Below are 25,787 nucleotides of genomic sequence, written 5' to 3' on the forward strand. Positions count from 1 at the left end.
GAATACTTCACCCACAAAATGACCTTTTTTATGTCAAGTTACTCACTGCGTTACATTTAATTCCTGAAGAGAATTCGCTTTTGTTGCATGCCTCTGTGGTGTACGGAGAATCCACGAACACAAACATTCTTAATGAAATGAAGTCATTGGGGACCAAGTCCTACAGCAGCAAAATTATATCAAAAGATCTGTTTACAAACTCTCACACAACTTGTGCAGTTTAATCAAAGTCTCATTTATCCAGTCATATGTTCAGTACTTTCCAAACACATGCGTTTTCACTAAAACAGTGTGATTTAAAACACTTCTGCCCTGTTACACACTGTTCACACTGTAACTAACTGCACTCCCTAAAGAAATATTATCATATTTTAGGAGAAATGAAAGAGTGATTCCAGAGAGAAGCAGACAGAGGGGTCTACAGTCTGTGTTTGAAGGATATATCCAGGATGTCAGACTGACTCAGCAGCAACAACAGGTTAAAAAGACAAAGATAGTTAGAAGCTAAAGCCGAACTATAGGCTACAGATCACAGTGTAAAAGTGAACCACCACATCACTGCTGATCGCCACACAAGACAATGAATATAAAGGGAAACTTTGCTGATATTGAACCAGCTGTGTGGCATCGCAGTGTGCGCAGATGAACAGCACCTGGACCCTTTCGCCTTTTGTCAAACAACGTTCATCTGCGCACACTGTGATGACAAACAGCTGGTTGAGTATCAGCAAAGTTTCCCTGCTTCCCTTCACTGGTTCCTGTACAGCAGGCTCACTCGTTGTTTCACTGTTACAATCATTAAAAAGCAAAAGCAGCATGTGTATACATTCAGTAGGCTATATCTTCAGTAGCTAGCTAGTCCGCACCCAGACTAGGAGGACGACTAGAAAAGCGTGTGCATTCAAAAGAGTTCAAATGCGTGTGCTTGCCCAGGTGCACTACTCGTATGTCAAAATGTTTTAGTGTTGTGTGTTTGGGAAACTGCACGAGTTGTGTGTGTGTGTGAACAGATGTTATGATATAGTTTTGCTGTTGTTAACAGTGTTGCCAAGTTTCTCACCCGATTTGTCAACTTTTCTGTCTCTTTGCAACTTTATTTCTAAAAAGTGACTTGCCATAAATTTAGCAAGTCAAAAAAAGCCTTAATCAAATATATTATATTGAAATTCATTCCCATTCATGGTACTCAGACTAACTACAGTCCACAGCTCCTCACTTTGGGTCACTGTGTGAGTGAAGTATTCTTCTAAGTGGCCTGTATGACACAAACAGGATGGCAGCAAATAAAAGAAGTGGTCAGCTGAGTTTCTGTCTATTTAAAGGATAGTTTAATGCCAAACACCATACTAACACTCATGTACAACATCATAAAAGTCAAGAGAAGAGACACATTAAAACAAGGTACAAACAATGTCTTTATGTACAATCGTCTCCCCGGGACTTGCTGTGGTTTTCCATATTAAACACAGTAGTAAATATAAAAATAAAAACCCAAGTTAATAAACTGTTCCAAGATTGTCTGTAGCTGGTTATGTTACTGACCTCTGCCTTAAATGGAGGATGAAATTTAGTCAGGTAGATCCCTTAATTAATTTTTTCTTTTGCTTCCATGTTATGATCCATGTGAAAAATTATATCTGGTTTCCGAAAGTTAATGTGAAGAAAAGCCTGTTGCTAATTGTCGATTTCCACTGTGTAACATTTTACAGCATTTAGTGTGATGGATATCTTCCCATCTCCCTCTAACATTACCTACAATATCTACAGGGCCGATTCCAGTTTTATTAAACAAACTGCAGACGGGAAAAGGCGATAAAAATCCTTAGTTTACATCCCTCTCTTAAAGGGAATACAACATTCACATTTGTATTTCGGCGAGAAATACAAACTGATAGCTTTGATAAACTGCATCTAAAGGAATTATTATTGCTTGCTTGTTCTCTTAATCCTTACACTGTACACAAGTCACATGTCTGACATTCACGTATAGACCTACTATACATCAGTCAGTGTTTGTCACCAACACTGGGCATAAAAAATAAACACAGCTCATGTACAGTTTTTATAGGTGACACGTTGAACCTGTCGTACAGATTGTAACCATTTGGTAAAGAAAAAGAAAAAGTTAAATACAAGAAAAAGTCGATGGTACTGTTTAAGACTTCAGTACTTTGAAATTAAACAAAAACGGACATATACTGTACTTTGAAAAAGGAGAAGTTGCTGCTCAGCTACATTCAATCATCTTATAACCACGAGTGACACTGATGTCAAAGACTTTAAGGTAGAAATGCGCAGAAAGGGGTCAAAACACGTATAAAATGGGTCTTTTTTCTACTAAACAGACTTTAGGAACGACACGTTCAGCAGACCACCAACGAAAAGGTCTCTAATTAAACATCCTTTGGTAAAAAAACTGTTAAACTCTTGCATTTTCTCTGCCACCTCTAGCTAAAGATCGATACTATGTGTGTGTTAATGTACGCTACACATCAATAATAATAATAAAAAAAAAAATCTAGATATAAACAACATATTTACACAAAGCGTTTGGGCGGTCATAAATTACTGTACTCGATACACACCGCTGGCATTGTACTGATGCCAGGCATCTATCCAGCAGTCACCAGAGATGTTGAATATATATATATATATATATATATAATGTATATGGTGCCTAACTGCACCTTTACCACCAAAACATTCACAGGCTATACAAGTTTACAGCTGGAAGCCAGATTAAACTCCGAGTCTGACAGCACACATTGTAACAGAAGTAACAGGTACATGTTGCTGTTGAGAAGAAAAGCTGAGGTTTGATTTTACTTCCTGTAAAATGACGTGATCTGGAAAAACTCTTACTTCACTGTTTGGATTTAGTCATGAAATGCTGAACCATTTGTTTGTTTGTTCACACTGGGATTTGCTCCAAAGAGAAGATGCAGTCAGGAGTGTTTTCTCTGTGTAACTGGGGTTGTATTGGGTTCTTATGTATAGTCAGTATTACCTATAGTAGATGTCTTGTCAGCACGCTCCCGGTTTAGAGATGCAGGCGTGCCAATATGGGACGTGCTGTTGACGGGCGATCAGGAACAAAACGTGCTCTCCATTTATGCTCGTCAAAGCCGCCAGACTCCGCTGAGAAAAACAGCCATTTTGGCTCGCTGAACACGGGAGCAGGCGGCATGGTGGGGCAGTGGTTAGCATTGTCGCCTCACAGGTTCGAACCAGGGGTGGGGGAGCCCTTCTGTGCAGAGTTTGCATGTTCTCCCTGTGTCAGCGTGGGTTTTCTCTGGGTACTCCCCATTCCTCCCACAGTCTAAAGACATGCAGGTTAACTGGTGACTCTAAATTGTCCGTAGGTGTGAATGTGAGTGTGAATGGTTGTCTGTCTCTGTGTGTCAGCCCTGTGATAGTCTGGTGACCTGTCCAGGGTGAACCCTGCCTCTCGCCCTATGTAAGCTGGAAAAGAGGCATGACAGGCATCACGTGTAACACAAATGCGTCGGCCTCTAGTGTGATGTATAACATATGCGTTGGTAGTGCTTTCGGCAGCTGTTCTTCGTCTTTGAGTTAGCTGCTAACTGCTGCTAGCTGCTTTTTAACTCTCCTGGCAGTGACATAACATGTCGTCAAAACTTCACACCCATGCTGCAGGCTGTCCCTTTTACATAAACATCAATTTGGCAATGTAACTACCTCTGCTAATGGCTTAAAGGCGAGACAACTCTGTCCTTCCATTTTGCAATCATACCGTTTATACAGAACGGGGCAGAATAATGGGGCAATATTCACACCTTGAACAGGCAGCATAAAAGGGGCTGATGTTAAATCACTGTTTTTCTCATTTGGGTCTGACTTTCAAGACCGTGACAAACGGCTTCAGTTAACTATAGAAAACTGGGTCTGGTTGTTCGGTAAAGCAGTGAAAATATTCTAGATATACTGTACACTTTAACTGATTCTGATTTTTTTCAGTGGTAAAATATGTTTTGTTGCCGCTCCCTTCACAGCACTCAACATTTCTCCCAACTGAGAGTGTGCCAGCTAAAATCTACTGCAGGTAATAAACTGACTGTGGATAAGAACCCCCCAAAACAACCCCAACTTTAAAAGATCTGAACTATCCCTTTAATAGTGGGAGTTCTGCAACAGGTGGGTTGTTTTCAATATACTGACAGCAACACCTGCAAATCCTCTTTTTCACATATATTACAAAACTCGCAGAGTACGCTTGAAAAGTTTGGACAAAGTTCCTGAATCACTTCTGACACATTTGCAAAACTTTTGGCAACGGAATCCAGTAAGAGCAGGTTGTAAAAATCTGCATGAAGCTACTGTGTAAATGAAGTAACTGCTGGTCTGCTGCGTGAAGACAGTCACTGCCACAGTTTATCTTTCAGTAAACAGAGACTACAGTGTTCTGTACTTCACCCGGTACTTGTTAATGTTGATATAATGGAGGACCTCAGGGTTGCAAGTGGTGGTGCAGGGCAACAGGCCTTCTCGTCTTTCTCCCATCAGCCACTTGTGGTTGTCGGCAGCCATGTCACTGGTCACGTGCTCCTTGGCCCAGGTGTCCAGCCAGGTGTGAAAGCGTCTGTGCAGCCGCGTGTTGACCCGCTCTTGAGACTGGAAAGAGACATCGACAAAGCTCAGCCACTGGGAAATCAGAGATATGTCTACAGAGAGTCGCCTCATTTATTCAGGTAGTGTAACGTCAAGACAAAATGAGCGATCCACTGGACTGTAGAAAACTGATTCTAAAGACAGGCAGAAAATCTCTGGGGACCAGGGAATGTCACTTTTCTGAGGGCACCAAAAGTGATGTGTCTTTTGAATATGATGCGTCCTTCTTGCGGTGACATCTAGTGGCTACTGAGCTGAACTCAGATCCATCTACATTCACTGGGGGGCACTGTTACACCACAGGATAAATGCTGGAGGCTCCTGTTAGCTATATTAGCTTTAAATGTTAAGCTTGGTATTTTTCAACTTGGACCCTTATTCACATGTTTTTGTGTCTAAATGACGAATGGGAACAACAGTTTTTGAAACTGGTCTAGTATTGAGTCAGAGGGCTGGAGACGACGGCTGTGAAACAGGCTCCAAGTCACCATTTGTGGCATGTGCGCCATCAATGTGCCTCTGTTAAAAGTGCTTGTTTTTGCCACTGACAGGCTCAGATTATTATTATAACGTACACCAATCAGCCAAACATTAAAACCAGTGGTGGGTGAAGTGAGTAAAATTGATCATTTTATAACAATGCAATGTTCTGCTGGGAGACCTTTGGTCGACTCCCTCCACCCACCCAAACACCGCTGTGGGCTTAGTAACCCCCCCCCTCATGGCAACGGTAGTCCCTGATGACAGTGCCCCCCCACACCCCCCCCCAGCTGAACAATGCACCATGCCACACCACAGAAACTGCTCAGGAATGGCCTGAGGAACATCACAAAAAGCTCAAGGTGTCGACCTGGCCTCCAAATCTCCCACACCCCAATCTGATTGAGCATCTTAGGAAGTGCTGGTACCCCACCTCACAACTGACAGGTCTCAAATGATCAGAAGCCAGCACCCTGGTGCCAGACACCACAGGACACCCTCCAGAGGTCATGTGTCCGTGCCTTGACATGTCAGGGACAAGTCCGATCCAGGGAGGCCCCACTGTGGATTAGGTGTACCTCTGAGGTATCAGTGCATCCCATGGATGCTCGATCAGATTTGGATCTGAGGAATTTGGAGGCCAGGTCAATGCCTTTAGCTTTTTGTCACGTTCCTCAGGCCGTTCCTGAGCAGTTTTTGTGGTGTGGCATGGTGCACTGTTCTGCTGGGGGGCTACTGCCATCAGGGAGTGCTGCTGCCGTAAGGCAGAGGTGTTTGGGTGGAGGGCGTCAAGTGGCATCCACATGAATGCCATGACTAAATGTTTCCCAGCAGAACATTTCACTGTAACAAAATGATCAATGTTTCTCACTTCACCCGTCATGGTTTTAATGTTTTGGCTGATCAATGTATAACGTAATATATGACAACTTATGGAAAGGCTCCCTACAGAGAGTGAGATCCTTTTTGTTTGCCCAGAAACAGGCGCAAAATCGCCATCTCCAAACCCACTACACTTTACTTAAATAAACATTAAATTAGGCAAGTTTAGAGCCAGTTTATTTTCACATTTAACTGGGTGAATAGAATAGAAAGACCTTGTTGTCACTGTATTGTGTAGGATACAGTGACATCAGGAGTGCCACTCACAGTAGTCTAGAAGATATAAGGCTGTCTGAGTCACTGTGTTCGTTTAAGCGTCTCCTCCTATTGGAAAGCAACTACAAACTACATTTTCCTATGCTTACCTGATGAGCCCGTGTGAGTGCCGTGTGCCTGTACATATAGTCCTCTGACTTGCAGACGTACACCATCTTGTAGGAGTTGAGCTTGAACATGCATTCCATCTTTAGCTCACTGTTGCCGACCTGCAACTTGTCCGAGGGGACCTTGTTCATTCTCTCCTGCTGCAGCTGCTCCCATCCTCTCTGGCACTTCCTGATCCGCCTCAAATTCCTGAAAGCAGATAAACACGCGTGAGTAACCCGGACTGATGATAGAGAAATTCTGATTACTCCACACATACATCAAAAGGGTGCATCACGTTTACAGGGAAAGTTCGCACAAATTTCTGTAAAAGAAAAAAAAAAAAATCTGTACAAATGTTTTATTAACACGTTATGTATGGCACAATTTTGTACTTGACAGTATGCACTGTGCGATTTTAAAGCCCAGGAGATGTGGTCAGGCACAATACACATGACATTAAGCAAATTTGAAAACAGCATAGTCAAATTTGAGAGGACTGTCCCTTTAAACACTTAATCTTAAACCCATGCATTTCAACTCACCCGAGTGACCGAATTAGATAGGGAGTCAAATCATTCGAGGGGAATGTGGATCTATAAGAGCAGCAGAGGCAGCAGTCGTGATATTTCTGTACAGTGCACTTCCGTTGCACAGCCACATAGTTCAAATGTAAAATCTGCTTGGCAAACAAATATCTGAATCGGAAGTTTATCCCGATTTTGTGCAGGTAATTAAAAAAAAAGCAATTATTCACCCCACCTGAATGAAAGTTTTAAATGTGTACTTACCACTGAGGGTACAGGTGAGCGGGGACTGAAACCGTGAAGCATATTTTTGCATTCAGGGCTCCACTTAAAAGACATGACAGTGAGGCCAATTTCAAGTCAAAAAAACCGTTAGAGACAAACACTAGAAAATCGCTGCCTGATAGGAAACCAATCCAAAATGTGAGCTCAGAACTTTGATGTGCACATACTTTCACCAACAATGTACAGAGTGTTATGATCATGAGATGAAGACCCAACACAACTGGAAAAGAAACTGCTGGAATTTATTTTTTTTTGTTACTGCCACTGAAGAGTTTTGTGAAGAAGGAAGTCGTTTGACCTCTTGTGCTGCTGATCTCTCATAGATTTGATGAGAAAAAAAGGGACAGGATGTGGGTGAGCCCACTGATAAATCATAGTCAGGTACCAGATTTATGCAATGGGTTAAATTAGATAAAACTAAGAGCAGTATTTTTCTCTGTATGTGTGTGTGTGTGTGTGTGTGGCGTGTGTGTGTGTATGTGTTTTAAAAAGCCTTTTGAAATGTTCATGGTAATGGACAGCCATCTCAAAGGAACAAATCAAATCAAAAAGCATCAAAAAGCAATGACAGACAGGCTCAATGTGCAACACTCATCTGGAGCTTTTTTAGACACAACCACGCCTCCATGCACGGCTCTGAGGTGCCGGGAAAGAAATACACCAACATGAACAGACAATTTAGACAATCATTTTATTTACAAACCCTACTCCTCTGTACAAGTGTTGCAGATAATGTGCTTGACTAGAGTTTTTAAAAACTTATGAGCACTAACTTCTGTCAAAGCGGTGGAAAGAAACCTCACCCGCAACAAAAAGTTGCAAAGGGAGTGCACTGTTTCCACCGAAAGTTATTACAAACATAACACTGAGTATAACAGACTTAAACAAATGGACATTTGGGCATTTACAGTTGCAAACAGTAGTCAAATACAGGTACTTTGATCTGAATACAATCACAAACAAAGGGCATGATAAGGTAGAAAAGGAAACCACTGTCCTCTCTTAACAGAGTGTCTCAGGCCCAACACAACAGCTTCAGTCTCTCAAACTCAGCTCAAAGACATCGTAGAAAAAAATCAAATTAAAACGAAAAATGTGGAACCCATTTGTTTTGCTTTCAGTTTGTGCATTCATCGACTTTTGCTTTTATGTTACACAATGAAAATTGTCATTTAAATTCCATACAACGTGAATAATAATCAAACCAAATGATTACTCGTAGCAGTCTGCTGAGGTGGAAATTCAAACCCATGATCAAGCCAAAATCATTTTAAAAAACCTTACTATTAATAAATAAAATTCCCATTAAAAAGGAACTGAATCGATGAATAAATAAATTCCATATTTTTTAAAAAAGATGGCCATGTAAAGTGCAATCTTCCACGTGAGGCAGAGGTCAGAAACTGAACAAAAGTCACGTTCACAGCCAATGAGATTCTTTACAAACAGGAGGGTGTTCAGGCACTGCAAGCACTTCACTGTTACTGTGGAGTTACTCTTTTTAACAAACCTTTATAAACCTCGTTTGTCCGTCACTAAAAAGATAGAGTTCTTACACCAAATATTTTTTTTGTGATTACAAAGAGCTTCCTATGTCAGGCTTGTGCAGAAGTGCCACTGTTTTCTATCTCTGAAAATGAGTTGTATTTGGCAGCTGGTTTGGCTTGTCAACAGTGGAGTGGCTGCTCAGCTGACTAGAGCCTCAGGACAGAAAGTATGCAGACAAGAGGGACACATGGCTGGGGCCTCACCTGGGGAGGAACACCGGCTTCTGGGACAGATGCTCGCGCAGCTCTGGGGATGCAGAATCTGAGTTCAGGTATCTGCCCACGTAGTCTGACCATCTCTGTGGAGGACAGCGCAGGAAATAATTAACATGCGTTGCATATTCAGTAACATACAGTAGGGGTGACGACATGACAAGTTTGTTATGCTCTGCCATTTCTCCTCTAATCATCACGCTGTAACCTGTGACAGGCTGTTATGATACCACAACTATCGCACATTCACATATATGGAGTTTTTTTTTTGAGCCGCGAGTTACGTAGATTTACACTACCAAAGATTTATGACAAAATCACTGGACGACAATGACTCCTGTGTGTGCATGGCTAGAGAGAAGAGGGAGAGACGCTGTGCTGCTGCCAGAGGAGCCGCTGACTGACTTCCCTCTGAGCTGTAAGTCACTAAAAGAGTCTGAGAAGTCCAGGGCTGTTCATAAAGCATTCAGGACGCCACAGTTTATTCCACACTACTGAAGCTGCTCCTTTTAGGGAACCATCGTGGAGTCGGTAATAATTTTGCTTTCAGCCATGTTTGTTGTTGCTGTGGGTAACAGTATGACGTCAAGTGTCAACAAGTCGAAATATTGCGAGTATCACGATATGAATTTTTTATATCATAATAAAAATGAAACCAGTAGGATCAACACTGATCCCCAAATTGTTCCCAACTGCTGTACCATGTGTGAATGTGTATGAGTGTGTACCACCACCAGTTGATGTCAATTTGGAGGACAAAGATATTACACGTAATGCAAAACAACTCTTGCCTCAGAAAACAGTCATAGCAGTCATATTATTAGCAAGAACGTTGTACTGAGTAACACAGGATGTACCTAATAAACTGACAACTTTGTGTATCATTGTAATGAGTCTTACCTCTGCCTCTGCCGGCTCGTCAGAGTTCACCTCTTCTGTGTCGAGCAGCTCCATGGCCAGACTGACTGATCCTCGGCTCTTTATAAACATCAACTAAACAAGGAAGGAAGTGATGTATTAACAAAGTGTTCTGAGTCGTTCAGACTGATGTACGATATCATTGTTACTCTGTGGGCGTGTGGTACCTTGAAGCAGTTCTCATCGGACATTAGCTGCTCTGCTTTGCGCTGGTAGGCCCCCTCTGCTGTGGCCCTGGATGTCTGCGTGGACAGTGAGCCCCCCGTGGCTTTATTGGCACTTTCGCTTAGGTACATGTCCGTTACGCGCGCACATACATCATCGGTGACGAGGTGCTGGAGCTGTGGGAAGCAACAAGTTCAGTATGCAACATCTGTGCCAACAAGTGACGATCATCTATCGCAGAGTCTAAAGATACTTTATTTTTGTACATGTTGGAGCTGGCCTGCATGCTAAACAATAACTCAACAGACATGTTTCCTTATGGTCTCGCTGTGCCTCTCTTGTTCCGTTTATCTCAATTTTTTTTCTTAGCGTGCAAATGTGCATTTGTTTTAGCTCACTGTGCACTGCGTGACATGACAATTATAATCAATAAATCAAATCAAATGATATAATCTTGAGCTGACCTGCCGGACGATGCTCTGAATGAGTTTGTCCATGGTGAAGGCAATGTAGGCATGGATAGTGAACATTTCCCTCAGGGAGTCCTCGTACTGAGCCGGCTCCATGTTCCCATCCAAAAGATTACGCACCATTTCCAGAAACACTGAGTAATAGTCCTCGACATCAACATCCACTGCAGGCAGAAACAAAGTACATGTGAGTTGAGTTACATGGTGAGATATTATAAAGTACACTATACCAAGGTTGTACAGAGGAATCAAAGTCAATGTTACGGAGGATTTTAGTGAGCAGATGAATCTGTGAGCTCATGTTTTATTTCCTCTGGTAGATGATTCTGGTCACCTACAGTTCAGATTTCCAAAGCCCTGTTTACACCGAGCAGTACAGTACAGTTCAGTTCTGTGCATGTTTTTTCCATCTCCACTGTGAATAGTTGTGGATGGTACCAATGGAACCGTTCCGTACCGTCCCCATGTTTGGTCCCCCCTCTGTTGGGGTACCTAGCACACAGATCTGGTACTAAAAGGTGGAGCTGTGAACACTGCAGTCTGATTGGTCAATAGAGGACGGTCACTCTGCTCAGGGCTGAGTTGTGTCTGGTTTTGTAACCACTGTTCATACCGTGGCACGTCTTACATATATAAGTAAACTATAGTTGTAAATTGAAAGTACGTTTTGCTGCCTCTTGCAGCAGCTGTAGTTGGAGAAAATAACTTAATTCACTGGACCGACTGCTGGCAACTTTTAAGGTGGAACATTTATTTGTAATGTTACTGAATGCATGAGTTGATATATATTTATAGCGAGCATAAACCAAGCTAAGTAAAGAAGAGCGCTGTTGAGGCAAAACTCATGTAAAAAATACATATAGATTCTGAATGTGTGAAACGGGTTTATGAGCGTGACATTCCCAGAGGAGTAATTCTTAATATTTACTACCATCCAGTCCTAAGTACAGTCCTAACCAAGAGAGGAATAGTCGTCACTCTCATGTTATAGACATATTATGTTGTTATCTTTTAATTAAAAATTGTTAACCTGTATGCCCTCAGTGTAAATTTGACCCTGCGGTATCAAAAATTGGTCTTGAATATCAATATTTTTTAAAGCTACTGTATAGAAGTTAGGAATTGTATAGTATTGTGACAAGTTAAAGTACTATTTTCGAAATTTGATGACAAAAACATGAACACTCGTTCACACACGTAGCGTTGCTACACCATAACAGCTGCACACTGTAGTCTTGTTTAAATCTGTTGATGCTCAGAGCTGTGCCACACGTTGCTCTAACTGCAGCAATTAATAAAGCTTCTTAAATTAAAAATGAACTGAGAGGTTCCAGACTAACTCACAATGAGGACTGGACAGATTTTATGGTAAAACTTAAACATTAACAAAACTTAAACCACTTGTTTTCTCACTTACTTGGCTCCTTCATCTTCAACTGGATCGCTGGATTTTCATTTTTCTCCCTCTTGAGCCCCAACACTTCTCTCTCCCACTCTCGCTCACGGGCATCCTCCTCAATCTGCTTCTCGGCCTGCCCGTAGATCCGCAGTAAACGAGAGCAGAGGATGTGGTGAAGACGGAGGAAGATGTACCAGTAGTTGTTCACGTAGAGCATGTTATAGGCATCGTCCGTGCCCCGCAGCTTCTGTGCTGCAGTGTTGCTGAAGAGGAGCTTGGACTTCGATGGGCTGCTGCCTGGCAGGCCATTGTGCTTCTTGGGGCCATCTGGATCCATCTCCATGGCTTCTTCCTCCTCTTCTTCCTCCTCCTCCACATCAGAGAGCTCACCTCGCCGTGCAAACAGCAGGTCAGGGATGAAGTGGTGGATGATCTGTTTGATCTTGTACTTGTCTTCTTTCTGGATGCCCACCTGTCTTTTGACATGGTGGATGATGAGGGCAGCAGCATCCTCCAGGATTTGGCTGTCTTCATAGGTCACGGTCATGTGAGGGCCGCTCGGGGGCGGTGTGGCAGTTTCATCTGATGCTCGCTCCTGGCGCTGCGGGACACAGACAGGAGTTGATTTGACTACATTTTGGCAATATCACTACGAGAGCAAAAACATTTACACGAGCTAGTGTCCAATTTAAAGCTTCAACACATAAACTCAATTGTGTTGTAAAAACTATTACTGTATCAAAATAAGCACCAACAACCAACGATCACAATGAGCAGTTACATTTTCCTTCATAAATAATCAAATTATTGTCGAGAGAAAACTTACGTCATCATATAGCATCTCAATTTCATTGAGTAAGGTCTTTGAACGCAACACTTTGGTGTCATTCTGTTTGAAGTTGATGCCTTGATGGTCCAGTGACTTCAGGTAATACTTTTCATTCTGCTCCCGCCAGATCTTATTGAAGCCTCTCTGTGCTTCTCTCCACTCCTCCTCCTTCATTTTTAATCTGAAACAGCAACATAAAAAAAACGTGATGCACAACCTGAAGTGTTCAAATCTTATCAAAGCTCTGATGAGAAACTAAAATCAGACTATTAACCTTTTCAGCACTATGGGGACAGACACAGCTGGGTTTTTCTTGAGCCCGTCGATGATGTCGTGGGCCTTGTCTCCATATATCCTCTGGATAGCTTTGCGGTGAATGACCTCTGAGGAGCCGCCCATCGTGTTGTCCAGCTTGAAACGCAGCTGCTCCTCAGCTGACATGCGAGACAGCCTCCGCTGCACCGTCTCCAGGGCTCGTATCGTGGCGAGGTTGGCTTCCAACACGACGTCCAGCTAAAGCAGGGGAGATTATTGACAAATAAGTTTATCCATGTCTGATTGTGTCTGCCGGTGTCAGCTGCTAGGTTTTCATTTGAAGGCTTTTCTCTGGTCTTTGGAGGGAAATAATATATTCTTCACACCACACAAGAACCTTCAATATTTATTCTGAAGTGTGAGTGGACTTTGTGTTCCTCACCTCAAAGCGCTCATCCTCACATCTATAAATGTGCTCCTCATATTGAGTCTTCTTGGAGCTTACAAATGTAGAATCCTCAGACCATGATGGAAACGACACCCACGTGTCATTGAGAACCTGCAGGAGGACAGGAAGTTTAATTTAAATGTCATTTTTGCAAAGCGGTCACGTGCTGCGGGCACAAACATCATAAACCACAAACAGCAGGACAATTCGACTTTCTCATTTTACTGGTATATGCTGTCCAGGAAATGTTGATAACAAAAGCTCAAAAGCATTTCCTGTGAGAGAGCATAAACGGTTCATCATGACAAAGATAACATTTTATAAGCAGGTGTCCTTCAGTGACTCGCCTCTCTGCACAACGGCGTCCTTCCTGTGCACTTGGGCTGCTGGTAGCTCTTCGGCAGTGCTCTATAGCTGGACCCCAGCCTCTTGCAGGAAGCGTAGTCAATCTCCATGGCGATGCCCTCTGTTGCACGCTCTTTGGGTAAACTCTCTGCGTGGCTCGACTCCCCGTGACTCGACTCTCGGTACCCCAGGAAGTTTTTAAACCATGTAAAAAGCTCTGGGAATTTTCTGTTGATCGAGGCGCAATGAACGGGAAACAAACAATTAGAGATACGGACAGGTGGTTGTTTTATCTTATCTTCAGTTTTATCAATACTATATTTCATTAAAATCCAAATCTGTCTGGTTCAACAAGGTCATGTTATATCAGGAAAAAAAACCCATTGCTTTACTAGAGTACTCATTAAATACTGACACTAACCCACACTGAGGAGTAGCAAAATCATTGGCACAGTTGTACTTCATGTCTCCATAGTACAATTTAACTCACCCCAGAAACGGTATGACTAACTGGACCAGCTCCGCACGAGAGATTACTTCTTGGTTGAAAATGTGAAGACACCGCAGGAAGTTGTCATACGCCTCAGAGCTCCGCAGAGCCTTCCTCACCTGTTAAAGTGTTTTCAGAAGTGACAAACATTAATGAACAAACTCTCCCTTGAGATGATTTCATCATATCATTAACATCTGGTTATCATCGGGACTTAAAATTAACACACACTGGTGCTGAACATATCGACACTGACCTTCTCAAAGAACATAGTTTCAGTGCTGGTGCTGTGTTTGCCGACTTCAGTCACGCCATGGTCCTTTCCCAATATTTTGGGCTTCTTCTGCGAGAGTTTAAGGACATGACAAAATCATGATTGGTGAAGCAAAATTTTATATTTTTAAAAACTGGTAAATGTTGGTGGTGCTAGTAGATTTTAATACAACCAGTTTATCTTTTAAATGCAGTTAAATCCAAAATAAACTATTAAAGCAGCACTACAATAGCTCCTATCTTTATGTAGGTGCTGCTGAACTGTATTTGTGAGGTGTTAATAATATTTAACCTTATTAATATAAACTGAGACAAATCGCCTTTGCAGCATATTGGCATTTCTGACATCTATAGTAAAGATGTAAGAAACGAACAGCTGTATAAATTTGAACAGAACGTAGAGGTGTGTGTACCTTGACAGGTGGTGTCGCTCCCACTCCAGCAGGCCTCCTGATTGGCAGGCCGTTCTGGCTCAGTCTCTGCTTGTTGTTCAGTAAGGGTCTCTTCACTGTGCCGCCGTGGTCATTGCGCACTGACTCTGCCCTGTCTGGTGTGGTCTTTCCAAGCAGCTGAGAAGAGCATTACACATTATAACCTCACCAAAGACGAGTCACAAAAAAATTGCAGGAAGCATTAAAATAATTTTTGGTTAAATATAATCAACTATTGTGGAAGCTAAATACAAGATGGAGAGTCTTTCCTGACAGGATAAGAGGCAGTGAGGGCACTAAAACAGATAGTTTGATCCTTTAAAGTGGGGTTGTATGAAGTACGTAGCCATAGCCGATGTATTACAAACAGTTACATGATATTTTTAGGTGGCTAAAACATTTTGCTGCTGCCCCTCTCTACAGCAGTACATTGCTTAGCTTTAGTGATGACACTCCTTCCTGCTTCCCAAAACCAGGGCGAGCCGACAGGAATCTACTGTAGCTAATATACTGACTTTGGATAAGTACCCCATATATCCTCACTTCAGAAAATTCAAACCATCCCTTTAATAAATATAGAAAACTTTAGTGTTTAGGCAGTGGTTTCAGTTCATTCAGCTTAGCACTGACACCAAAAACAGCACAAGCCCTAATTTAAAATACTTATTGGTAATAATAATTATAAGAAATATTAAAGAGAGACTACACTAGTGTATATGGGTATTTAGTAGTGTTGTTGATGGATTCAGGTCTACATGTTGCATTATAAAATTGCATAGTGACTGCCCTCTACTGGCTGAAATCCTGCTATTGTAACTGAATTTTGCTATTGGCTGATCTGATGGCAGATAACATATGTGGTGTCAGCTTTTGTCACGAACCAGCCACTGCTAAAAAAATAAAATGTGTTCCTGTGTTGTTTCAGTGATATTTACTTATATTTACATCAACACTATTAGACTGCAAATGTTTAACATAACACGGCCAGGAACAATCACAACACAAACCATTTTAGTTTGTTCACAGAGACTCACCATTGAGCTGTTTGCATCTGGAAGGAACTGTCCAAACTCTGAGAGCAGGTCCTCCTGGTTCTTGAAGAGTCTTGCCACCTGAGTGTAGACCTCCTGCTCAGTCAGCGCTGGAGTGTAGTTTCCTCCTGCTTCTTTAGCATTTCGTTGTTCCTTCTGGAAAATGTATCAATAAAAAAGATCACGAGATTGACACTTGGTATGTTCCATTTTCTTCTGGGTACCGGCAGCCCTGTTTATGATAAACTGCCTGCATCATTTTGTGTATTTTCCTACCTGGTATGTGTGAAGGATTTCCAGGAAGGCTTTGTAGATGTCAGGCTGACCCTGGAAGCGGTTCTTGATCTTGTTGACATAATTTATAGCGTGGTTGAACTCCACTGGCTGGTTGTTCTGGAGAGGCGGCCCACCGGACGGCGTGCTGCTCACAGGAGTGTGGGACTGAACCGAAGGTGAGCGCGGTGAGGCGTAGGATGGGATGGATGGGTTGGGCTGGCTGGTGGGTGTGTGGGCTGGAGACTGAATTGGCTGAAGGGATTGACAGAAAAGAGTACAAGCATGTCATTACACTCGTTCAGCAAAGATTCAGTTTGGTGTGCAAAAAAAACACGTTAGCAATATCTCTAAAACAAATCTAATAATTAAAGACAACCAGTTGGGTTTGCTCTATAACCACATAACATATGGACCAGTATAGAAGCACGTATTCTACCTTGCTGGTTTTACTTGGAGCAGGTTGGGTGGGGGTGGGCGGGGTGTTGGTGGTGGTGGTGGTGGTAGTGGTGTGCGGCCCAGCCTGTGGCAGACTCTGGTGCTGGTTGTGGCTCGCAGCTTGGCTGGGCGCTCCAGTAACAGGGATGTTCTGAACAGAAATACCATGAGGGGTGATGTAGTGGATCTGACCCGGCGTGGTCACGTTGACTAGATCGTTAGTTTGAACTTCAATCTTATATCCGGGTGGCAGGAAAGTGTTAAAACCCATGATGAGGTCCGGATGGCCTTTGAAGAGCTGGGACACGCGGTTGATGACTCCAGGCGTGTCTATGCTGTAGTGACAGAATGAAAGATAGGAATTTAGCGACTGATTCACCTTCACCTGGGTCCACAGATATTGTTCTGTGTGTTTTATGTTTAACCTTGACTAAAAAGAAATATTACTTATGGATTTTTCCCCAAATGTTGCCAAGAAACTTAGAACTTACCTCTGTGACTTGAACTCTTTCATAATATCAAGGAAATCATTATAAACTTGTGGCTGATTTCCAAACTGCAGCTTCACTTGATCCAGATAGGACAAGGCATCTTCAACCTACAAAGTAAAGAGCAAAAAAAGTGTAACCAACTTGGGCGTGCTGGCAGGACGCCGGCTGACGCAACAGTTCATTTCTGAGGTAGTAGGACACTGTACGCAGGAGTGAGATGGCGTATCACTCATATCCTAACATGACATTTCCTGTTGCCAGTAGGTGGCGCTGTACTCATTACTAAATATTGGCATATGGATGTGTTCAGGGCGGGACTGTCATCAATCGTGTGAAATTTGGGGAAGACTGGACCGTGTATGCTGGAGTTACAAACCACTTCCTGTTTCATGGTGACACATGCAAGCTTTACGCCTTAGCATTACCACATGGACTGACGAAAACTCAAGCTTGTAATAACTTTGCTTCTTCAAGGTCCTCTCGGAGGGACAGACCAACATTTTAAGTCAATCACATAAAATCTCTAGGACTGGTTCGTTAAAGAACGAGCCCTGGAAATGGGCAACAATACATAAAAATGGCAGAGTAAATTCAAAATGGCCGACTTCCTGTTGGGTTTAGAGAATGGGTACAAGAGGCTTTTTGTACGTCTAAGAGTGTTATATGTGCCTATCAAGTATTGTACACGTCGGTCAAACCAGCTTTGGGGGCTGCATTGTCAAAATTTTGTAGGGGGTGCTACTGAGCCATTTTTTTTGCGTGCGTGCGTGCGTGCGTGTACCTTCAGTCGCTGAAACTGCTGTCCTTGGGTTGAAGTCATGGGTGCAGGTGGGTGAACGTGACCTTGGACCACTGCAGGGCCCTGGGACTGAACTGCCAGGCTGTGTGCGTGGGGACCAACATGAGGTGCAGCGTTGTTATGTCCATGTCCGTGTCCATGTCCACTTGTGCTCTGAGGCATTGTAGGCACCTGTGTTTTTGGGAAGAAATTACTGGATGTCAGCATCGATAAAGCTTGTTTTCTGTGGGGATACAAAAAGTCCTTTATGTATTATTAAAATGACACTGAATAAAAGGTACATCTTAAAACTGCATCTACTCTTTAATAATATTCGGTTCATCTGTAAAAATCTGGGATTCATCAATGTTTTCCTGAATTTACCTGAATTTGTTAGTACTCTAAAACTGCCTCAGACCACGCACACGTACAAATGATGTGATGATTATTGAAAAATGCCTTAATAAACAACAATATTTAAAACTGTTGATTTACTGATGCATTGACAAAATGTCGCCTATTAAATAGCTATATTAAATAGCAGCCACTCCTGCTCCTGTTAGGCTGTTGTCCGAGTTGAATACACTGATGCCATCATACCTGGTAGCCTTGGGGGAGAGAATACTGGATGCCGGTGGATGGCTGCATGTTGTCTGCAGCTGCCTCTATCACAGTAGGGGCCGGGGCGAGGGCCCGGTGCTGGAAGCTGTCTGCAATGCCTTGAACTGGGGGGCGACGTGCTTGCTGTTGCTGGGGCGCAAATATTGGTTCCTGGTCCTCCACACGCCTCTTCATTGTACACGCATACTCAACGGAGCTGAAGTGGACACAGACAGATGGAAAGTAAACAGGCTGTTTGGTTTTAATCAATCAAGGATTCTCTAAGAATGTGCATCTTATTTCTTTAGCAAGAACTAGCCGAAGACAGTAACACTTTTACAAATCAACTTTAATACAAAACGGTCAGCTTTTACGTCAATCCTAGTAAAGTAAATTATTCCTGCTTAATTCCCACTGATGCCCAGTATCACAGTTACACCTACACATACTTCCCTGATGTTTGAGAATTGCCGATCGTTCTTGTTAATTTGTCTGCACTCTCTCTGATTATTCTGTGTCAATCTAACCAGAATGCTGATTAAAAGCCTAGATGACAATAAATGCACACATTTGGCAAGTTACTCTTAAAATTAGCTCATTAAAGAGGGTGTGATGGTGACTGCACTGTGCTTAAACTGAACCTTTTTTAAAACTCCACAGCACTGTCTCCTCAGCTGTGACGCAGTATATTGTTTGTTGAAGGTGTACCGACTGCATCGCAAACAGTGTAAATGGTCCGTATACACTTACATAACAAACTACACATTGTGATGTAAATGTAGAAAGTGTATAACAAAAGATTTTTGGGCTGATTGTCTCAGAGAGGAGTTGATTTAACTCTACAGTCACTGTGGAAGCACTGAAAAGTGATTCACTATAATGTAATCCCATAAACTCTGCCCAAAGTATCACACAGGCACTTAATGGCAGAAAACATGGACATTTGTTGAATTTTACCAATTAACTTAAGAGTCAGTCTTTAACCAGAGGCTCTAAAAACGATACAGAAGTATAGATTGTAAACGTTCTGAGTTAAAATATGACAAAAATGTGACAGGTCTTGTCTGTGTAAATACCGGTAGTTAGGCTGAACAGCCTCGGGCTACAACAGCGGCATTTGGATATTTTCAATCTGGGTAATCATTTTAATGTCAACCTTTATTTGCACCATATTTTCACATGTAAACACATACTGATGAGTGAGAGTCCTGTTTTACAAGTGTAGCAAGTTTCAAAAAGAATTTAAAAAAATGCAAATTACAAGCGAGAAAAAAAAAGTAAAAACCAAAGCAGGAACTAACTTGTGCATCAAAATAAAAGGCGACGAGAAAAAGTAAGCGTTAGAAAAATTCATGCCCATGAGCATTGCATGTCCATAAATAGACGTGCCATCATTGTTCAGCAGAATGGCTGTTACAGCTGGTTAGGGACCGTCTGTCAAGTAATAGGCACGGCTGCTACGGGGCTTCTTCCTCCTACCATTAGGCTACAATGACGTAACCAGCTATCTGTAACTTAACAGATGAGTAATAACCACAGTGTTTAATTCCCATATGTGTCTCCCGACTGTGTTGTATTATATAATTTGGTACAACTGAAGGCTCTGTATCAAGATAAATGTTTTTATTACTACTTTTCACACTACAAAGCAAGGACGAGGAACTCACAGCTGTGACTGGAGATGTATAATTGGAAAGAACATGGTGCCCGAGTACATTTACTGATGCTATAAAATCTCACTTTGAGTTTAAAACATTTTTTATGCAATGGCTGGTGTGCACACCATCTTTTAGAGAGTGCTTTTAAACATTCCTGTTTCTTCTGCAAATCCATTTGATGATATTAAAAGATCTTTCAATAGGTGGAACAAAACTGAATACAATTTAAGTAATACAGATAAAGTATGACTTTTGGTCCCATAGCGTGAGGCTCAGGGAATGCTTTATTCCATAGGTCTTAAGAATTTTGACCTCTAGCTCTTGAGGACATCGCCACAACAGTGTCCCTTAACCTTTATACACTTTTACTTCCTGTTTTACATCTCTGTATATACACAGTATATATTTCTTACTTCCCTTTATGCATACATATTTTCATTTTTCTCCATTTACATTACAGTTTATTCACTATTCAATAACTGTCGACTACAAACATGTATCATTTTATATGTTACATTTCACCCCTATGTTTTAATTTCCCACTACTGCATGTTCTAGATTTTTCTTTACTGACATGATTTTCTTTTAATACATATTTAGTGAGCATTGCTGGCGGGAGCCCAAGAGATTATATTCTCATTGCTAGTGACTGCTTCTCTGTAAGAGTTGTGCATATGACAATAATTTGAAGCTTGCTGTGGCCTATTGAATAACATTAAAATGCATAATAATGTACAGAGACTGTACAGAAATGCACTATGTTTTTAGATTTATCATTTTTAACTCAATTAGATGTAAACAAAAGAAAATATGGAGTGGAAACTATTGACTGATACATAAATACAACACATTATACTGCAGAAACATTACAAAAAATAACACCCAGTATGAGAGCCTCCATGTTGCCCATCTGGTACATTATAGTTGGATGTTGGATCTTCCATGCCACTTAAAGATAACTTAATATAATGTATGCATTGTGAACGAAGGGACATGTCAGGTTTATGAGTTTATGCACAGACACTGATCTACACAGCTGTCTACAATATTTTCATATCCACCACAGTAAACACAGTGTGACAGTGCTCTGGAAAAGACACATCTTTGTTCAGTAAGGTATAAAAAGCAGGGGCAGTCCGTTAATTTTATTATTATTACTTTATTTTTTACCATGCAATAATTGGTGCCATAATTCAACTGCCACAATATTCTGGGCAATCATTCATCTGTGTAATATTCTTAACACCTCTTGAATGTTCTCGTCTTTATTCTACTGACGTATATAATGTAGTAACCACTATAGCATGGTACATGATTTATATTTCTGAATCTAACACTAGTTCATACAGTGTAATGTAGCACAACTTTTTTTCTTAATACCTTCAGTACTGGTGTTAATGTTGTAGCATAATGCACATTTATTTCCATTTTATTGTATCATATTACTTAAATTTACATACTTCCTTTTCATTATAATTCTCTATTCTTTAAACTGGAGCAACTGTAACGAATCACTACTTCCACTTGGACTCAAAGTATTTCTGATTCTGTTTCCTACCCATTCATTCATTAATTTTCCGTAACAGCTTATCCTGTTAGCAGTTGCAGGGGGGGCTGGAGCCTATCCCAGCTGACATCGGGCGAGAGGCGGGGTACATACTAGACAGGTCACCAGACTATCACAGGGCTGACACATAGAGATAGACAACCATTCACATCTACAGCCAATTTAGAGACACCAATTAACCTGCATGTCTTTGGACTGTGGGAGGAAGCCGGAGTAAACCCAGGGAAAACCCATGCTGACACGGGGAGAACATGCAAAATCAGTGAGCTGAGTTTGCATACAAAGTGTCAGCACATGTTCCTGGTGGTTCAAACTCTGGGTTCGAACCAGGAACCCTCTTTCTGTGGGGCGACAGTGCTAAACACTGCAGTGCCGCCAACCCATGAGGGCTCAAATAACCCAATTCCATGATACTTTTTTTGGTTCGAAATATGACTTTTCTATTTTCAGTTTTACCGTTTGTATTTACCAGGATATCTCTCAACTTTATAGTATAGATTTAAAAAATCATTTAAAGCGCATGTAATCAAAATCAGAAGTACCTTACTGATCCCCAGGGGGAAATTATGCTTCATTACAGTTTCTCCATTGTAATGAATAGAGAAGATGGCAGAAGTAAGAATAAGAGTACGAAAGAAAATGTGTGACTATAGAGCAATAAATAAAATTAAGTGGAAATGAAATGTACATTAAAAAAACTGCACTAATTTTGATTTGTCCAACTCGTGACTGAACCTAATTAACAACCGTGCGCTGTTAGCTGGCCTAACAGCAGCAAAGAAAGTGGTGGCTACACGTTGGAAACCCCCACATTCACTTTCTTTCCGTGCATGAATTCTGACATATTTGGACATTGTGTATTTGGAGCTGTCGACTGCTCAAGTCCACAGAGCACAAGGGGCAGTAATAGTGGCTTGACAATCACTTTCAACTAACCTACGAAGCCTCTTGGCGTGATACTGTAGAGGAGATAGGGTCCTGGGTCCAGGGAGGGGAGGGTGGGGCGTTTCCGGGGCGTTAACATTCATCTTAATTTTATTTTGTTTGTAATTTCTGTCATTATTTCACTTGATTATTTACTTATTTTTCCTTTATTTGTATTCATATTTATTTTTCTTGAGTGAAAATTGCTGTATATTATTCTCATCTGTACTCACACTGTTCGTCCGTGCTATAATCCTGTTTTTCAATAAACAAAAATTTGATCACAACAAACAAATAAAATTTGCATTATGCTACAGTGTTTAACACTACATAATTAAATAAAATATTAAAGTAAATTTTCAAAATATACGTGAGTGTGTGTGAAACGTTCATTTAAAAATAAGAGCAGTTAAAACCATTGTAAATATCTAATTTTAAGATTGCATAAAGATGTTTGGCCCCTGTCTGTGTTGCTCTCAGCACACTCTACACGTGTACACAGAGAAGAGTAATTTATTGACGCTCCCTAAGCTAACGTCATTGCAGTCGGTCAGCGGAGAGCAGACATTGTGCCTCGCTGCCCTGCACCACCAGTTTCGGAAAACACGGTGGCTGAGCGAACGGTCTTGAGTCGCCGAGATCGAGTCTGTCGCACATCCAGCTTCAAATTTTCTTTACCGAAACGCGAAGCAAACACGACAGACAGTAAAAGATGGCGAAATTAGTCGACTAGCGCTACAAAAAGCTAACATTTACAGTTTAAAGGCATGTAGGCGCTGTCTCTCTCTCTCTCTCTCTCTCTCTCTGTCTCGCTCGCTCGCTGTAGCCCTGCCTCATCCCCTCCCCCTCTCTGCCAAACACCGAGCTTAACGCCATCCGTTTTCGGTGAGCTGACCGCTTTCGCTTGTCTGATGGCTGACGTTGGCTTTCTTCCTAGCTCGAAGTTATGTGGCGAGCGAGCTAGCCTTAACGACCTGCAGCTTAAAGGCTGGTTTGGGCAGGAAGACACAGCGAGTGTCGGTGGTCTGTCACTCGGGTCATCGCTGACCGTCCTCAGTAAATGGGACTTACTAAAAAAATCCAGATGAGCTGAACGTGTTGGCTACCGTGCTGTTAGGTAGAAGACACCGACAAGAAAACAGCCAAGCTTCAGACACAGTCGGCTGCTGTAGTTTACAACACACGGGCTGCCGTTACACCAGGATAGTTAAATAAAGTCACATTCTGATTAATTCTGCTAAGGCTAGCTCGTTAGGTCAGGAAGAGCGCTAGCTAGCTAGCTAGCTAGCACTAGCGTCCACATAACATTAACGTCGCATTAAGTTGAGCGAGAAGTTGGACAGAAGACTTAGCTGTCACACAAACCGCCTCCCCACCACAAACGTTTGTCTGATCAAAATCCCCGACACATGCAGTGAAACTAGACACAGCGAGAACAAACTAACAACAAAAATGCATGTTGTCAGGTCTGCTCAGCTTTAGCATGTCAGCTAATTCATGGTCGCCGCTATTAGCATGCTAGCCTTACTTAGACTAACTTATCGGCGTTGCAAGCTAACGTAGCCGCTACTGAAAGCCCCACATGTTGTTTTGTTGGAAGAGGCTAACACAGTAAAATATTTAGTCATCGCATAAAAGCAGCCAGTGTTAGATCGCTATCTGGTATGTTCGGCAAGGTTATGTAGAAGCTAACTAAATGGCACGTTAGCACAACAACCAACCCCCATCAGTACAGGGTACCCTCGGCTAACAAGCTAGCACTAGTTTAACTTACCTCGCAGGACTGCCACCAGCAACAATTTGACGCACCAGTGTACCGGAACCCGACCAGTAAGCCGCTACTCGTGCATTCACCTGGCCGTGACGAAAAGTGAAGTTCCGAGAAGTGGTCGCGGATGGAAATGTCAAAAAATGAAATTGCCCGGAGAGGCTACGTCGCTAACAACAGTGTATGTATGAAGCGGTGTTCCTTGAACATAGAGGCGTGTCTAACATGAAGGCGGGTAGTCTCCTCCCAGTCTAAACTGGGATTGGTCCACTTTCTAGAATGAAAACAAATACAGTAAGGGCAGTGAGCCAGTGTCTTTGGTTAAAGGCGTCTGGTTTAGTTTATGGTCATGCCAAGTGCAGGCTGAGCTGCACCACAACCTCCATGTTGCTCCTCTCATACATGCTGCTAACATACACAGGTATAGATTAGACGTCCTTCATGACACTTACAGATGAAACAGTACATGCATCATGAACTGGAGGACATGTCATACCTCAAAGCCTGTGACATGTGAGTTTTTACACAGACACTGATCTACAGAGTGGTCTGCTACAGTGGTTCCAAACTGCTGGGTCGTGGTCCAAAAGTGGGTCGCAGGTCCATTCTGAATGGACCGCAAGTGACTCACAAACATGTCCAGCTTGTAAAAAACACACTTTATTTTGAAGCACAGTGAATATCTGGCACATTGCTTTTATTTCAAAGCACCATTTCCTGCTGTAGAGTGAGTGACGAACATACAGCTACTTGACAGAGACAGCAAACTAGCTCGACCGCATGTCCAAATGCAAATATGACACTGAATATATTAAACTGTGTGGACCCTGAACTCATGACTACGGAGAAATCTGGTCCAGTTGGGAACCACTGGTCTACTACATAGTTCCCAGCCTTTTTCCTTAAGGGACCCCTTTTTATTTTTTAAAAAACTGCCCCCTGAGTAAGTGACATAACTAACTAACCCAAATAGTGAAAGCAACAACTGCAGGAAGTTTGTGTAAAACGAGAGATTTGGAGTTTGAGCAGATTATTTCCTGTAAATATTGCACATATTGCACAACAGATGAGTTCTCCTGATGTTTTAAGGACTTTTTAGTTTCTGAATTATGTACCTTTTTATTTATTTTTTTTTTTATCAGTCACACATCGCTAAAGGCTTCTTTTTTTTTTTACCTCTCTGCTAACTGCCTCTAATGGAAGATGAGGCTGTTAAACAGTGAGTGAAAGCTCATCAGTAGTGGTAAAAAAAAAAAAGTTTACATCTTGAATAATCTGAACTTTAAAACCAACAATTTGATTTAGTTATT

General features: G+C 41.9%; 1 protein-coding gene across 1 annotated transcript; it reads right to left on the reverse strand.

Annotated features, from left to right (window-relative positions):
* Positions 1-55: 55 nt before the first annotated feature.
* Positions 56-24,669, reverse strand: LOC125900875 (paired amphipathic helix protein Sin3a-like). The gene is made up of 21 exons (XM_049596151.1): positions 24,484-24,669; positions 18,561-18,777; positions 17,964-18,152; positions 17,183-17,289; positions 16,693-17,026; positions 16,257-16,508; positions 15,984-16,136; positions 14,932-15,087; positions 14,502-14,588; positions 14,246-14,364; positions 13,758-13,983; positions 13,405-13,521; positions 12,982-13,220; positions 12,705-12,888; positions 11,897-12,479; positions 10,474-10,643; positions 10,012-10,185; positions 9,827-9,919; positions 8,918-9,012; positions 6,357-6,564; positions 56-4,632 (listed from the first exon to the last, which is right to left on the reverse strand). Exons 2-21 carry the CDS (start codon positions 18,753-18,755, stop codon positions 4,414-4,416), a joined length of 3,900 nt encoding a protein of 1,299 aa, XP_049452108.1. The 5' UTR covers positions 18,756-18,777; positions 24,484-24,669; the 3' UTR covers positions 56-4,413.
* Between the last annotated feature and the right edge of the window lie 1,118 nt (positions 24,670-25,787).

The sequence above is a fragment of the Epinephelus fuscoguttatus genome, linkage group LG2, assembly GCF_011397635.1.
Source record: "Epinephelus fuscoguttatus linkage group LG2, E.fuscoguttatus.final_Chr_v1".
NCBI classification, from domain to species: Eukaryota; Metazoa; Chordata; class Actinopteri; order Perciformes; family Serranidae; genus Epinephelus; species Epinephelus fuscoguttatus.

What these genes read in the sequence shown, in the direction of transcription:
- LOC125900875 (XM_049596151.1), bottom strand. Translation starts at nt 18,755, where the DNA reads ATGAAGAGGCGTGTGGAGGACCAGGAACCAATATTTGCGCCCCAGCAA. An exon ending in TTAGTCATACCGTTTCTGGG is followed by an intron (nt 13,984 to 14,245) that starts GTGAGTTAAATT and finishes CTCGATCAACAG; the next exon opens with AAAATTCCCAGAGCTTTTTA. An exon ending in GTCCCCATAGTGCTGAAAAG is followed by an intron (nt 12,889 to 12,981) that starts GTTAATAGTCTG and finishes TTGCTGTTTCAG; the next exon opens with ATTAAAAATGAAGGAGGAGG.